Source organism: Plectropomus leopardus, chromosome 22 (genome assembly GCF_026936395.1).
Source record: "Plectropomus leopardus strain MGB_pleo_1.0 chromosome 22, ASM2693639v1, whole genome shotgun sequence".
In the NCBI taxonomy this organism is placed as follows: Eukaryota; Metazoa; Chordata; class Actinopteri; order Perciformes; family Serranidae; genus Plectropomus; species Plectropomus leopardus.
Window position 1 is genome coordinate 14,632,876 of NC_142197.1, and position 13,688 is coordinate 14,646,563.

The 13,688-nt window shown below is 39.5% G+C and overlaps 1 protein-coding gene across 2 annotated transcripts in view; it reads right to left on the bottom strand.

The window, feature by feature from the left end:
• gsap (gamma-secretase activating protein) overlaps positions 1-13,688 on the bottom strand; it is a 45,840-nt gene that overhangs the window by 30,546 nt on the left and 1,606 nt on the right. For both annotated transcript variants that reach the window (XR_015775519.1, XM_042511377.2), the window contains exons 2-19: positions 13,522-13,592; positions 12,630-12,686; positions 12,449-12,518; positions 11,604-11,651; positions 11,402-11,490; positions 10,873-10,942; positions 10,661-10,710; positions 10,210-10,335; positions 9,619-9,675; positions 9,449-9,495; positions 9,146-9,231; positions 8,062-8,139; positions 7,874-7,960; positions 7,554-7,646; positions 7,197-7,365; positions 6,658-6,748; positions 3,498-3,567; positions 179-258 (exon numbers count right to left, since the gene is read on the bottom strand). Coding sequence is in view for 1 of the 2 variants with exons in the window: in XM_042511377.2 (XP_042367311.2) it covers positions 179-258; positions 3,498-3,567; positions 6,658-6,748; positions 7,197-7,365; positions 7,554-7,646; positions 7,874-7,960; positions 8,062-8,139; positions 9,146-9,231; positions 9,449-9,495; positions 9,619-9,675; positions 10,210-10,335; positions 10,661-10,710; positions 10,873-10,942; positions 11,402-11,490; positions 11,604-11,651; positions 12,449-12,518; positions 12,630-12,686; positions 13,522-13,592 (1,439 nt within the window). In the remaining variant the exon portion in view is untranslated. The remainder of the gene's footprint in view (positions 1-178; positions 259-3,497; positions 3,568-6,657; positions 6,749-7,196; positions 7,366-7,553; positions 7,647-7,873; positions 7,961-8,061; positions 8,140-9,145; positions 9,232-9,448; positions 9,496-9,618; positions 9,676-10,209; positions 10,336-10,660; positions 10,711-10,872; positions 10,943-11,401; positions 11,491-11,603; positions 11,652-12,448; positions 12,519-12,629; positions 12,687-13,521; positions 13,593-13,688) is intronic.

Genomic DNA, 13,688 nt, shown 5'->3' on the forward strand with positions numbered 1-13,688 from the left:
TGTGTGTGTGTGTGTGTGTGTGTGCTACTTAAGGCACAAAGTAAGAAACAGAGCTGCAAGTGTGTCCTCATTCCGCATTCATATCCACATATATGGTTGCCAGTTTATTTTCTATGCCTTTATGCATGCTGAATTGTATGTAAAAGTGTGTGTGTGTGTGTGTGTGTGTGTGTGGTACCTTCTTATCAAGTACAGAGGAGTAAGGCAGGACTTTATCCAGGCTGAGAGACTTCTCATAGCTTATTCTGTATAAAGAGGCTGTTTGTGTGTGTGACAGAGAGGGAGAGATAGAGTATAGTCAGACTTTTATTTTATATATCACAGTGATGCAGAGCTCATCTTAAAATAACAACCAGACAAAATAGGAACTGGAACCAAAGTATGCGGGCGGCAGACCCAGTAGCTGGTTTTATGGGGGAAACCCACTGCATGATATCAGATTTAAAGACGGCCTAAAATGCTCATATTCAAGATGGGTCTCCATCAGAACATATTTACATACTTAAATGTTCAAAAAATTCTTTCTTTTCCTTGTACTATCTGCAGTCTGCCCTCACTGGTCATTGTTTCTAGGTCTTTTGCATCTCTGCACTGTCATTGCAGAAAGGGAATGTAATGGAGAATAGCAGCACTTTCTACCATAAAAAATCACTACTAACACCTTCTAAACACAACTGGACATGTTCCAGCAGGATTATGATCATGAGGAAATCAGGAAGAAATTGACAACAGTGGTGTGATGCCCCTTGGACACTTGTCAGTTCCTGCCTGTGCGCTCCCTGCTCGGCTCCTCCCACCTCGTTGTTGGGATTCACCTCACCTGCCACAAGTCTATTAAAGCTTGACCATTTCCAAGATGGCCCTCTTTCTCCTTTCTAGAATGCTGGTGCCTCTCAGGCCTCTTTTGTTTGGTTTATTTGGTTAGCCTTTTGTTCCTTATGCTTTGAGTTAGCACCCACACCTCACCACTGACTACAGACCTACATCTTAGTTTGCCTTTTTGGTTATGTTACCTTTAATAAATATATTGTTAATTTAAATGGTTATTGTGTGTTCCTCCCTTCTTTTGTAACACACTTGAACAAGCTGGGCATCACAATTGGCAACCAGGATTATGTGTTTTGCAGATGTTAGCATGCAGCTATATATAGCAGTACTCTTGCAGCCTGGATATGAGTGTGTGTAGCACTTCACCTCATTAAAATTGACCAATAAAAGTTTCTAAACACAACCGGACATGTTAAGCAGCTATATGGCTCATAATGTAAATTGTAGCTATATGTGGCAGTGTCTGCTATATAATGTTAACACCTGAGGTCGCGTGCCTGGAGCAGATGACCATGTGGAAAAAAATAATCAGAAACAGGGTATTCAGCACGTTCTGCAGCCTGAGGGTCCAGCTGACGAGGATGATTTTTACATATGTTTACCTCATTATGTAAAACGTAAGCCGTGTTTAATGTGAACATCCATCGTTCTAATATTATATATATTTGACTTAAAATAAGTAAAAGCATATTAAGTCCCTTTTAAGATTATGAGGGCTATGTACTTGCTGTTTCCCTGTACCTCTCTTCTAGTGGTACTGTGGTGTTCTTGCAGTTTGTCTCTCTTACCTTTGTTTTCAAAATGCTTAATTTTGACTTGAGTCTGTCATTAAAGTGTAGGTTATATAAGTTGCAGAACCCTGTATATCGCCACCAGCAGGATTTCTTTTTACTGTGCTACAGTTAAGAGAATGTGTGTGCATCTTTCTATTTTTCTATGTGTCATTATCTTGGAGTTGAACCAGGCATCTTTGAAAAATATACAGAGCTAGGAAGGAAAAAAAAATATTTTTTGTGTGTGCGTTTCTCTGTTTTTGAGAACGACACTAACAAAGACACTATAGTTTAGTGTGGTGGATTTGTTGCAAAACCGCTCTCCTAATTTTAGCATAAGGGATAAGCCAACAATTCTGCTGATGTTATTCACGCTGCAATCAAATTGTTGACAGTGAGGATGGCATTTTTTTTTCGTTAGTGGCTTTAATCTTGTTTATTGATGCATTCAGATCTGTGGTGTATACTCTCCTTGGTACTGAAGTGATATTGATGTTGTTGTCCTTTAGAAGATTATCTGGGTGGATTACTGCCTTTCATGGCTTGTGTCTCTGTGCTAAACTAAAGGGCAGTAACACTCGCCTGGGTGTGGTGATCCTAATGTGGGAGCGTTATAAATACGCTGCTCAGCTCTGGTTGCTGCAGCAGCACCTGTGATTGGCACACATATCTCTCCCTTGCTTTTAGGAGAGACTCTGGACACTTCACACACAATTCTGGGTTCTTGCCCAGGGAAACTTGGACATGCGGATACTCCAACAGCTACCCATTTGGGCAACAATGCAATATTTGCTGATATCACAAAGTCTGCTGTGATACCATTTCGATTCAACTCAGGGGTGATCAATTTAAGACCATATTACAATATCATTATTGTATTTTTGTTTGACGGTTGTCATTGTCTGCAAGGGGTGGAAATCACTTAAAGATGATATTATTACGATACTGAATTCACAAAACAATATTGTTGCAATTTTAAACATTTTGCAATATATTGATTATTGCAATAGCATATTTTGTGATGTACTACAATAATTTGTGCCAGGGGAATATCCAATCCTCCAGATGACGATAAGTGTACGGATGCTTTCAGTTTGCATCGCTGATAGTGGATCGCTGACCAGACTGACCACTGTTGTGAAGCTACAAAAAAACATGTTATTTTATGATAAATGAATACTAAGACTATGTTGGGTATTCAAAGAGGTAAACAGACAAAAGAGCAAAAATAATAACTTAGTATATGATTAATTTAAAGTGATGTTAGAACCCCAGGCTCCTCCATCAGTTGACCTGTCCCACCCAGTTCCTCCACAATCACTATGATATATTAGTGATGCTCCTAATGTTTTATTTATTAGGTAAACATGTTTGTCTTCATGTACTGCGCAGTATTAATATGAACTCTGAATCTTAGAGCAAGTTAAAGTAGTTACAGCAGCGTCAATAATATGCAAATGTATGCGGCAAGGTGCTCCAACATCTAATGTGATCATCTATTCTCTGGGTGATGACTGTTTTCGTAAATATAAAATTAATATCATGTACTGTTCTATTTAGTTCAGAAGGACATCATGGGACATTCAAATGTGTTGCTGTGTGTCTACTAGGACTCAAACACATTTTTTAAAAGCTGCTCTGTGCAAGTCTCTAAGGTCTTTAATTCAGACTCTCCAGACCCGTGTTGAACGTCTGGCAAAAGTTTGCTGCGAGAGAAGAGATTAAAGAGCCAAACAGAGTTGATGAGTGTTGATGAAAGAATTCAGTTTTGTGTAGATAAGATGTACGCAGTCTAGTAACCGCAGGCAGAAGGAGACATAAAAGGCAAGTGAGCAGCATGACTCGAAAAGGAAGAAGAGGTACTCAGGTGACTTGTGTCCCGATGCTTCAACTGACCGAGAATGAACTCCTGGATCTGATCAAAGGATTCAAAGGCATTCACGTTGTCACACAGCCATTCAATGACCTACAGGCAGGATGGAAACACACAGGGGACAAATGTCAATGTGGTGGGAGCACAACAAGACAGCTTTACAACATGAGGCATTTTCTGACCGCTGGAACAGTCCAGCTCGATTTTGGCCACTCATCAAAGTGAAAGTGGCGGTACTATATCAACTGCCAACCGCCTTGCGTCACTTCAGCATTTCCATTTGCAGTGTGAATGCAAACAAAAAATTAGATATAATGCCAAGTGGTTGTATGCCTCTGGGCATCACTGAAGTTGCACTTACAGTTTACATCCATGTCTGTGAAAAAAACATGAATGCTTCCCACAAGGAGGATTTCTATAGTCAGCACATTTTTAAGATTAGTGTCACCAGTTCAGTGTCTGACCAAATGTCCCCCTCTGTTCCTGACTTATGACACTGACATTCTACCACCAGATTGTAATTAGTTCATTGCTGAGTTCAAGGACATTTGTGTCAAATTTTAAGAAATTCGCTCAAGATGTCCTTGAGATATCACTTTCACAAGAATGAGACAGATGCAATGTCATTGTGAGCATGACCTTCGAACACCAAAATCAAATCAGTTCATTCTTGAGTCCAAGTGGACATTTGTGCTAAATCTGAAGAAATTCACTCAAGGTGTTCTTGAGATATCGTGTCCACAAGAATGTACCAGATGCACATACCAACAGACGGATGGATCGACAACCCAAAAACGTGATGCCTCTAGCCTTAGTTATTGCTGACATGGAGACATAAAAAGCCTTTGAGTGTAGTTCTCGTGCGAGCATCCTAATGGGAAGTTCCTCTCAGAGAGTCCTCAAAACTGTTTGGTCAAAAAACACCTATGTCCATCTAGTTAATGTTTGATTAAACAGTGACTCTCGGTCCTCTATCATTGGGTCTGTGAAAAGTTTTCAGATGTATTTAAGTATCATAATGTGAATTATTTACTTTTTAATTTTACAAAAAGCTTCATATCTTAACAAATATTACTGAATTTTAAATCTGAAATAGTTAATAAATTACATTGTAATCTAATGAACTGTTTATTACATAAAATAATCAAAAGTTGCGTTGAACTGCAAGCTTTACTTTTTAGTCAAGTTAGGGACTTGGCTCTGGGTGGCAAAATTGGCCGGTTTGTCCAATGTTTTGATGCAGAGACTAAAATATCTCAATAAAGATGAGATGGATCATTGCCATGACACATATGTCTTTGGAGATCCCTGACCTTTCGTTAACCCCACCAGCACGCCAATAATGACATGCTCACTAAGATGATCAATATGGTAAACATACTTGATAAACATTCCTATGTTAGTATTGCCATTGAGAGCAGTTAATCAGTTCTAATTACCAATAAGGATTTTTGGGCTGATGCGTATATTGGTGTTTACATTACAGAAACATGAAATATTAATGATGTCCTCAAAAATAGTCCCTGCAAATCTCACAGCCGCAGCACATCAGAGAAAAACTCATTTTCTGTTGCCCATCTCTCTGCTGTTTGAACAAATATCTCCTTTCCAAAGTCAGGACTGGTCCAGAAACAGAATCACTACGTAACAACTATGTAAAGAGGAAGAATAAGAAGCAAAGGTAGAAGAACTTAATTTGCACACCATTCCCTTAAAGTTAAAATGTCTACAAGCAAAAAAATGTCACCAAGCAATCGCCTTTATAAAGCCACTATGTTTGGTGCTGTTGGCCACATTAACTGAGTCCACCAAGAATTCTAAAGTTATGTGGGGTGTTCAATTTCCCAGTGCTAGCTGCACTAATGAAGCTGGTGACTCATTTAACCTCTAAAGAAAGAATTTATTACAGTCTATCAGAGTAGCTGGCACATCTTAATTTAGGTGTACTAACAGAGTCTGAGTCACAGTCAGCTCTGTGCCCAAACAAAATATCTGCCCCTTTCTTTCGCTCTTTGTTTGACTTTGTTTGATCTCTGCCCACTTGTCTCGTCTCCTCTCCTGGTTTATTACAGCTGCCTGTCTTCTTACCTCCGTCGGCTCACTTCCAACTCAAGGTTGACACCTACTGAATTCACACAGAAGTGCAGTAAAGCTGCCGTCTCCATCTTTATCTGTTCATTTTTACTTCTTCTCTTCGTTTTCCTTGAGGGACTGCGGCATACAGTGACATTAACATGCACGTTTGATTAAATTTGACTGCATTTTCTGTCACATAACCCTCTTTTCTGCTTCTTTATACTCCCCTCACATCTGCATTCAGTCTCTCCCCTCACCCAGGAGATATGTTTGAGCTTGTAACTAATTAGACACTGACAACAACTGACGTTTTCAATGATTTTGTGATTCTACAAATAAATAGTGACATTTTGTTGTATAAAAATACAATTTCTCGATGAAAGCTTACATTCTGTGGGGCCACATGATGTTTTACATCTTTATTTGGGAGCAGGGGCAGAGCCAGATGTTGTAACTTTTCAGTGCCCAAACCAAACCTTGGGGGGGCTGGGGTCAGGCTTATAATATGCATTATTACGACGATTGCACAATAGAAGTAAAATGGACTGGTACATGGGTGAAATCAGTGTCACTGCCGCATGCCACTGTCGGGGTCAAAAAATGTGGGAAATCAGCTCCAGCTGGAGTTCTGTGAGAAAAAGTCACAAAGGTACTCGCCAAAGATTTACTCATTGTAGATATTTATAATAATTCCCAAAAAGATCAAAGCAGACATGTCTTATTGCATGATCCAAATCTTAGTCTAAACTAAGTAAGTAAGTTGTTAGCTTAAAAATTGTTGTTTTGCAAATTGAATTTTGAAAGCAGTAACACACAGATAGCTGAAAGTTGGGGAGAATGCTGGTCTAAATAGTTGGCCGATGTAACGTTTATAACCACAGCTTACATGCAGTTAGTTAGACTGCTAATCTAACAACCTATGTTAAGGTTGTTCAGGTATGTATGAGTTTTTGAGAAAATATTCAGAGTTGAATCCCTAGAGGCCAGCCACCCCAATCCACCTCTGTTTTAGAGAAAAAAATGTCACCTTAACACAAAAGGACATTGAATTTGCTTTAAATATCAACACTTTTGCCCTCCCAACTTCTTCCCTGCCTTCATTTGTACCTTCAGCTCCAGGTTTGGGTCATTTCCCATGTAAACCAGCAGGTAGTGGAGGGCAGCCAGGCGCTGAGGGTCAGTCTTACCGCTGGAACACCTTGGACGGAGGTGACACACAGCAAATTTACTTTTATACAACATAAGCATATGCAAACACAAGAGACCCAAAGGCAGCAGCACAGGCAGTCAGCAAACAGTCTGGTACCATACTGTGATGTATGTGCTGTTTAAAAAGCGGAATGAAAAAAAAAATAAATGAGCAGAATAAAAAAATGGTGAGCAAGGGGCCACTGGTGCATCTTTATTGAGCAGGATGGTTGAATCCAATCTGCTGGCTACGATTCAAGTTAGTCTTATATTTATTGCAGAAACACTCTGCAGGTGTATGTGCACAAAAATAACTTTTCACAAAATAGCTTTCCCTTTCCACCTGTCTGCTTTCTGCCTTCCTATATATCCCCCTCTGCTCTCAAGTGCCTCCTCTACGTATATAAATAATAACCCCAATACCCATAAATCCTTCATTTCAACAAGTTATGAATCACCTCGAGGGAGTGTCTGATCTCAGTATCTGCAGCAGGAAGGCAGGGCTCAGCTCAGCAGTGTGGATCCTCCCACTGGCCAGGTTCAGCAGACTAGGACTGGACTCTTCTTCTGCATGCAACACTGTGATGTTAGCAGACTGACACTGCAGGCCCAAGTCTGCGTCAAGACCTTAAAGTTGTTGAGAAAGACAGACGGAGAATAAGACACTCTCTACATACAAATACCAATCTACGTTTGTCCGTGTTTAAGATTTAAGCAACATAGGAGCTTGTACTGTGGCGGAGAAATGAGGTAAACAAACTGCTCCACAGTCGTCACTCAGCTTTGACATGATTTGCAAAAAAACCTCGTCTTACCTGAGAGAAAGAGGGAGTGACAGAGCATCTCCTGCTGCCTGGTGTTGATACAATGGAGGAAATAGTCCTGCAGATACACCAGGATGTGATAACCTACATACAAAAATCACATATTAGCATCACTATAATGTTATGACGGTATGCTGGGTGCAAAACAGACATTTATTAAGCTGCATCATGACACATGCACTCATTTGTATTTCTGTGTCCATATTGCTGTTTTAAATGCAAAAGTACTGAACACACGTCTGGCAGTCAACCTTACAAACTCACACACTTGAGTTGAATTTAAAAGGATTCTGAGGTGTGTGTGCAATGACCTATAGGGATAAAGAGTGGATGGGGCTGTGCAGCTTTTTGTGGCGACTGGTCGCTGCCCAGAGATACTCTGTATGTCTTGCTGCAGTCTGCAGGAAGTAAGAAAAGCCACATTTATCACCATTTGCTCAAGATAACGTTTGACAAAAAAAATATTATTTGAATAGAGAGCAAGAAAAAGCATTTGCACCTTTGTGGACTAAAACCACAGTGTAGATCAGTTCCTTTTTGTCTTTTAGAGTCTGGCTGTAGCACACGCACATGCCTCCTAAAAACAAATGACAGAGACATATCAATCAATAAACAGACATCCACGGCAATATTCATGATAATCACTGTGAAATTAATCAGTTGTGATATGTTTTGATGGAGAATCAATTTATATATTAAAAGAGCTATATACAACATTGAGAGCATATTTATGATTCTGAGTTGATATTGTTTGCACACGGCTCATGGAGGTGACTAAGCTGGCAGCTAACAGTGCTAACAGATCTAACAGTGTTAACCTAGGTGGGAACTAGAGGGTGAGCAACTGCTGTATGAGCGCAGTGCTGGGCAGCAGCAATAAGCTAGCTGATGGGATACACAAATGGGAACTCACTCACTCATGCACTAACATGCATGTGAGGCCGAGTCGACTATCACAGCAAACCACAAAGAAGCTCAGATTACACACAGAGGTGACTTCATTCTCTACTCAGGATGCTATTATTCCACTATATCTTTACATACAAAAATAGTGGCTTGCTGCTAAATTAATACTCTGAATGTTGTACACAGAACCTTTAATACATAACATAAATTAACTTTTTAAAGGTGTATCTCAGTGAAAGGACAGGAATAGGGGTTAATGACTGATTAAAAAAATCAGAGTCAATCGATGATGTGAATGAATGAATCAAGTAGTCATTCCAAAAAATGACTACCTCCTTTTTTAAAGGTTTGACTGATGAACCAATTTTAATGTTGAAAACCTTTAATTCAAAAACACAATCCACTTTTTTTTGCGGAGAAAACTGAACCTGATCTTCATTGATGAAATGAAACTCTTCCAAAAATCTTTCATCACATCATCACTGAGACTGTGAATTATGCGTTGCAGATTATAACATGGCCTCTGACTTGTGACAGGGACTTACTTTCTTGTTTTCGCAAAGAGAAATGCAAAACACACACAAGAATGCAGAATTAGTCATGTAACTGGAACGTCAGTTTATTTACATCTGTTGAGAGCACATTATTCATCTCAGGGATTTGTGTGTGTGTGTTACCTATTCTGTTTGTGAACACTTCCATCCTAATGAGCTCCTGCTCTGGTCTCTCCGTGTGATAATGGTCAAAACCCAGATTTACAAACCTGTTAGCCACACACGCAAAGTAAACACAATCAGAATATTTGTGGACCTAAGAAATTATGAAGCTGCACAGCAAATTAATAACATGCAAAGCACAAGAGTGGTACAGGAATTAATTTTTGTGTCTCACACTGCAGATACATGTCAAAGTGATGCAGAATATAGAATTAAGTAGCTGCTAAGAAACGACACTTGTATATCTATTAGTCGTTTCCTTACTTGACTGTACGAGAAAGATTAGCAGGCAACTCTAATGGGAGCTCCAACTGTGGGAGAGATAGTGATAGAAAGCAAGATAGTTGTATGTTATCAGGTGAAAGCAGAAATAACAATATGTAATTAAAATAAGCACAAAAGATTGGTAACTATAAGACATGGAGACAACTCACCACAGTTTCGCAATTATGGTTGGAGTAAAACTGAATACATCGCATCAGGAACTTTTCCTGTGAAAAGACAGAACACAGATTTTGTGTTAATGTACTTTGTATAAAGAAAATGTGTTTTGTGCTGTTCATAGTAGAGGTGTAAGAAAGTATAAATATACTTGAGTATCGCAATATTGCGTTTTGTGATACACTGTATTATTTTTTTGATAAATAGTTTTATTAAACTGCCTTTATTTTCTTTTTGAGATGATAAATTTGACTTTGTTGCTGTCAGTAAGATGACCTATGTATTACCTTTACAGTAACATAACAACATAAAGCTAGCATAAAAACAGGAAAAACAGGCCTATGATGCAGACAGGATCATAAAATATGCATCAATAGCACTGATAGTTTTCCGAAAATTATATTTTAAAAAGCCACATATATTGCCTTGCTTACAATATTGCAATATGTTGAATCATCACACCTGTATCGTGATGCATATCGTATCGGAACATTTTTTGTCAATACACAGTCTTAGTCCACAGAAGTCTTTTTTCAGGTGAACTGAATTCAATGGAATGTCCTCACAAATACAGGAGTACATGCCTGTGTGTGTCTTCCATTATGAGTGAGATAGTAGACTCTTTGCGTGTGTCTGTCCCACTGGACCCAGCAGAAGTCCTCCACTATTCTCTCTGCAGTTTTGGACAAACGCTCTGGATTGGCCATCACCTGGTTCACACAAACACATTGATATTCAGTTTTGTAGACACTCTGAATTCTTAAGGCAAAGCTCCCCAGGAGGCCTCAAGACACGGGATAGTTTATGGCTTAAGAGGTTGAAACCATATATTCTCTGCACTGGGTTATGTAAATACACTCCAACGATTTGGCTTATCAATTACAAGATATGTGCAGAATTTATACCTTTAAAAACACAGCACAGAAACCACCAGCCAGAAAAATCCTCCATGCAATTATAGTTAAGCTTAAACCACTTCCTCACAAAAAAGTGAGGCAGAAGTGAGCACTGTGGTGAATGCAAAGTACAACTTACCACCCTATAACCCTCTTGTTTTGTCAGCAGAACATGGTAAAGATCCACATCTGAAAAGGACAGAAGGATATGCATAACTATATCTTGCTGTTTTTTCCTCTCCGAATTTAAGAAGCCAGATTATGCGTCTCTAAATTTGATGATCTGTTTTGTCGCAGATTAAAGAAATACATCCCACACAGACAGATGAGCGTACGGGCACACAGACTCACATCCGTCCTCCGTCAGCAGCAGCAGGTGGCTCTCCAGCACTGATCTCCTGTCAGTTTCTGTATGGAGGAACTAAGGACAGCCGCGGGAAACATGAGTCAGCATCTGGTGGTTTACAACAGTTACCAGATGGGCAAATCTACTTGCTGATTTTCACATTTTAATGCAAGCCTTAAACATTCTTGTCATATAAGTTATAAGTTTGTGGTTTGAACATGTGACGATCACCAAGCAGTGCAGGGGTCACAGCCACAGTAACATAAATACTTTTCTTCTGTTAATAAAAGCACATAACTGAGAAAGAGAGATAAAAGATGAAGAAGTGAATAAGAGAGGGAATGGAAAGGCCAGAACACTTTCAGCAAGCTTGCAAAATAAAAAGTATATGGCAACATACACACACTGTTATTGCCGATGCAACATAACTGCAGCATCAGCTCATGGCTGCAGTAAAACCTGCACAAAAGTGGCCAAAATAACACATACATACACACACACACACACACACATACACACACACACATACTCTACCTGCACTTTGACCCTGCAGTCCACTGCCTTCAGGACTTTAGTGTTGTTGATGTGATTGGTCTCAATTAGAAGAGTTAGACACTTGGATACTAAAAAACAGAAAGAATGTGAGGAAAAGAAATGAATTGTTACCACAAAGATTACGAATGCAGTATGAATTTGTCTGTGGATGAAATAGAGAGAAAGAAGTCTTGGGTGTTACTTGGTTTGAGGCGCTCCTCTCCTCTGGTGTTTTGTGCCAAGCTGACAGCTGAGGGGAAAAAATCACAGGCAAGGTGTCAGTTGGCTTATCTTTTATCTCGTGACTTAATTTATGTCTATTTTGCACAGAGATTACACTAAATCAGTGCTTCTTCAACAATGATTTGGCACCACAAGAGTTGATAATGTCCAGTGGCTCAAGACAAAACTTCTCACTTAATTGCCTGCTTTGGAGTCAAGGACAAACACTCTATTGAAATAAGTTATATCAACATTTGAGATTTCCCTTCAACATAAGCAGAATTTAATGTTATTACAAAGAAAAGAAATGTAGCATGTCAACCAATTTCCCTTCAAATATGTCACGTTTTCTTAAAAAGAAATGTACCTATGTTTCCTTTAAATCTACCCAGAGTTTAGTTGCAACTATAATTGTTTCATAATGTTTACCTATGTGTTTAAATTTGTGACTGTAAATGGTCATGTTAGCTAATTGTGGGCCATATTCATAAGTACGAACACAGAATTTATGTGTTCATATAGGTTGGAGGACTTGTACATTCAATCCCGTACAGTTGAGTGGATGGGGAAATTAGCTATAGTGACCAAAAATGGCTGTAAACATGTTTATTTCTGCTTTAAAGGTGGGCATCTTGACATGGGGGGTCTATGAGGACTGACTTGCTTCCAGTGCCAGCCTCAATTGGCCATTCAAGGAACGGCAGCTTTTGGCACTTCTGAGTTGGCTTCATTTTTCAGCCCCAGAGGTTGCCACTTGGTCAAGAACAAAGTATTGTTAACAATGTCTGCTGCTGGTGAATCATTATCTCAACGTTACAGGCTCACCTAACAGCGTCTCCTCCTTGTTCAGGGAACAGCTGCTGACACACACCTGCTTGTCAAACGTGTACAGGGGCTGTTGGAGAGAATTTACAACCGCATGGGTACAGGCGTGCATGAACACTCACACATAAAAGCAAAATCTGCAGCATTAAAGGGAAGAAGACATGGAACACACAAGCAGTACCTTGTTCTGTTTGTTGTTGGGGTCATATTTCCCGATCCTGGTAGTCCCTGTTGCTCCCTATAAGAATATTATAGAATAGAATAAAATATAACCTCTAGTGAGGTCATTAAATAAATCAAACCACAGAGTAAGATAATCCTAATCTCTCCCGACAGAGTAGACCTCCTTTCCCACTGGTGTCTCCCACTACATTGATATGTGTGGAACGTCATGCTTGACCTCTTCATTACTCTGGCTGACTATGCTTATTATCCTTACTAGACCTGCGTTACTTCAAACCAACGATTCACCACTTTTGGGGTTCATAAGATTTAAAATAAAAAGTCTCTGAAACCCAAAGCAGAGCCAGGCATGCATAAAGCTGTGAACCTTGCACAAAAAAAAGAGATTATTTCCTCTTTGCAGGCTGCACGCTGTCTTTAACCTACTAAACCCACAGAGTCTTTGGCGGGTCTATCATTAAAAATGTATGTTGTGCAGGGAAGCACGGTTCAGCACACAGAACTTTATTTGAAATTCAAGCAAAGATCCCAAGGTTTCCAAAAATATGTCAAGCGGAATTATAGAGAAGTCTGTAAAAAAAAAAAAAGAGAGAAAAAAAAAGAATAGAATTAGCATTTGGTGGTGTCGATTTGATGATGAATGGTGGCGACATAAAAATAAAAATAAAAAACAGCATCTGGGATTTGCATATTTCACCCACTGTGACTTCAATGAAGGGCTGGGACAAGAAGATGCAGAATAGTTGGTAAACAGTCAAAAGAAGTAAGACCAATGCAGGTTGTAACACCACTAAACTGCAAAGAGCACTGGATTAATAAGGATTAGCTTACACTCACCCAATGAGTACATTCAGCATACTTAACATGCAGTGCTGCCAGTGTGGACTTACCTTCCAGGAGTAAAGGATGCCCCCGTCCCTCTCAATGTTCAGGATCCGAGTGTCCACTGCTCCAGAGTATTCTGCAGACAGAGCATCATTATTTTAAACAACAACGTGCTCTGACAAATAAGTTTTTAGTATCCCTGCCACTGCTCAAACTGAACAAACTGAGTGTA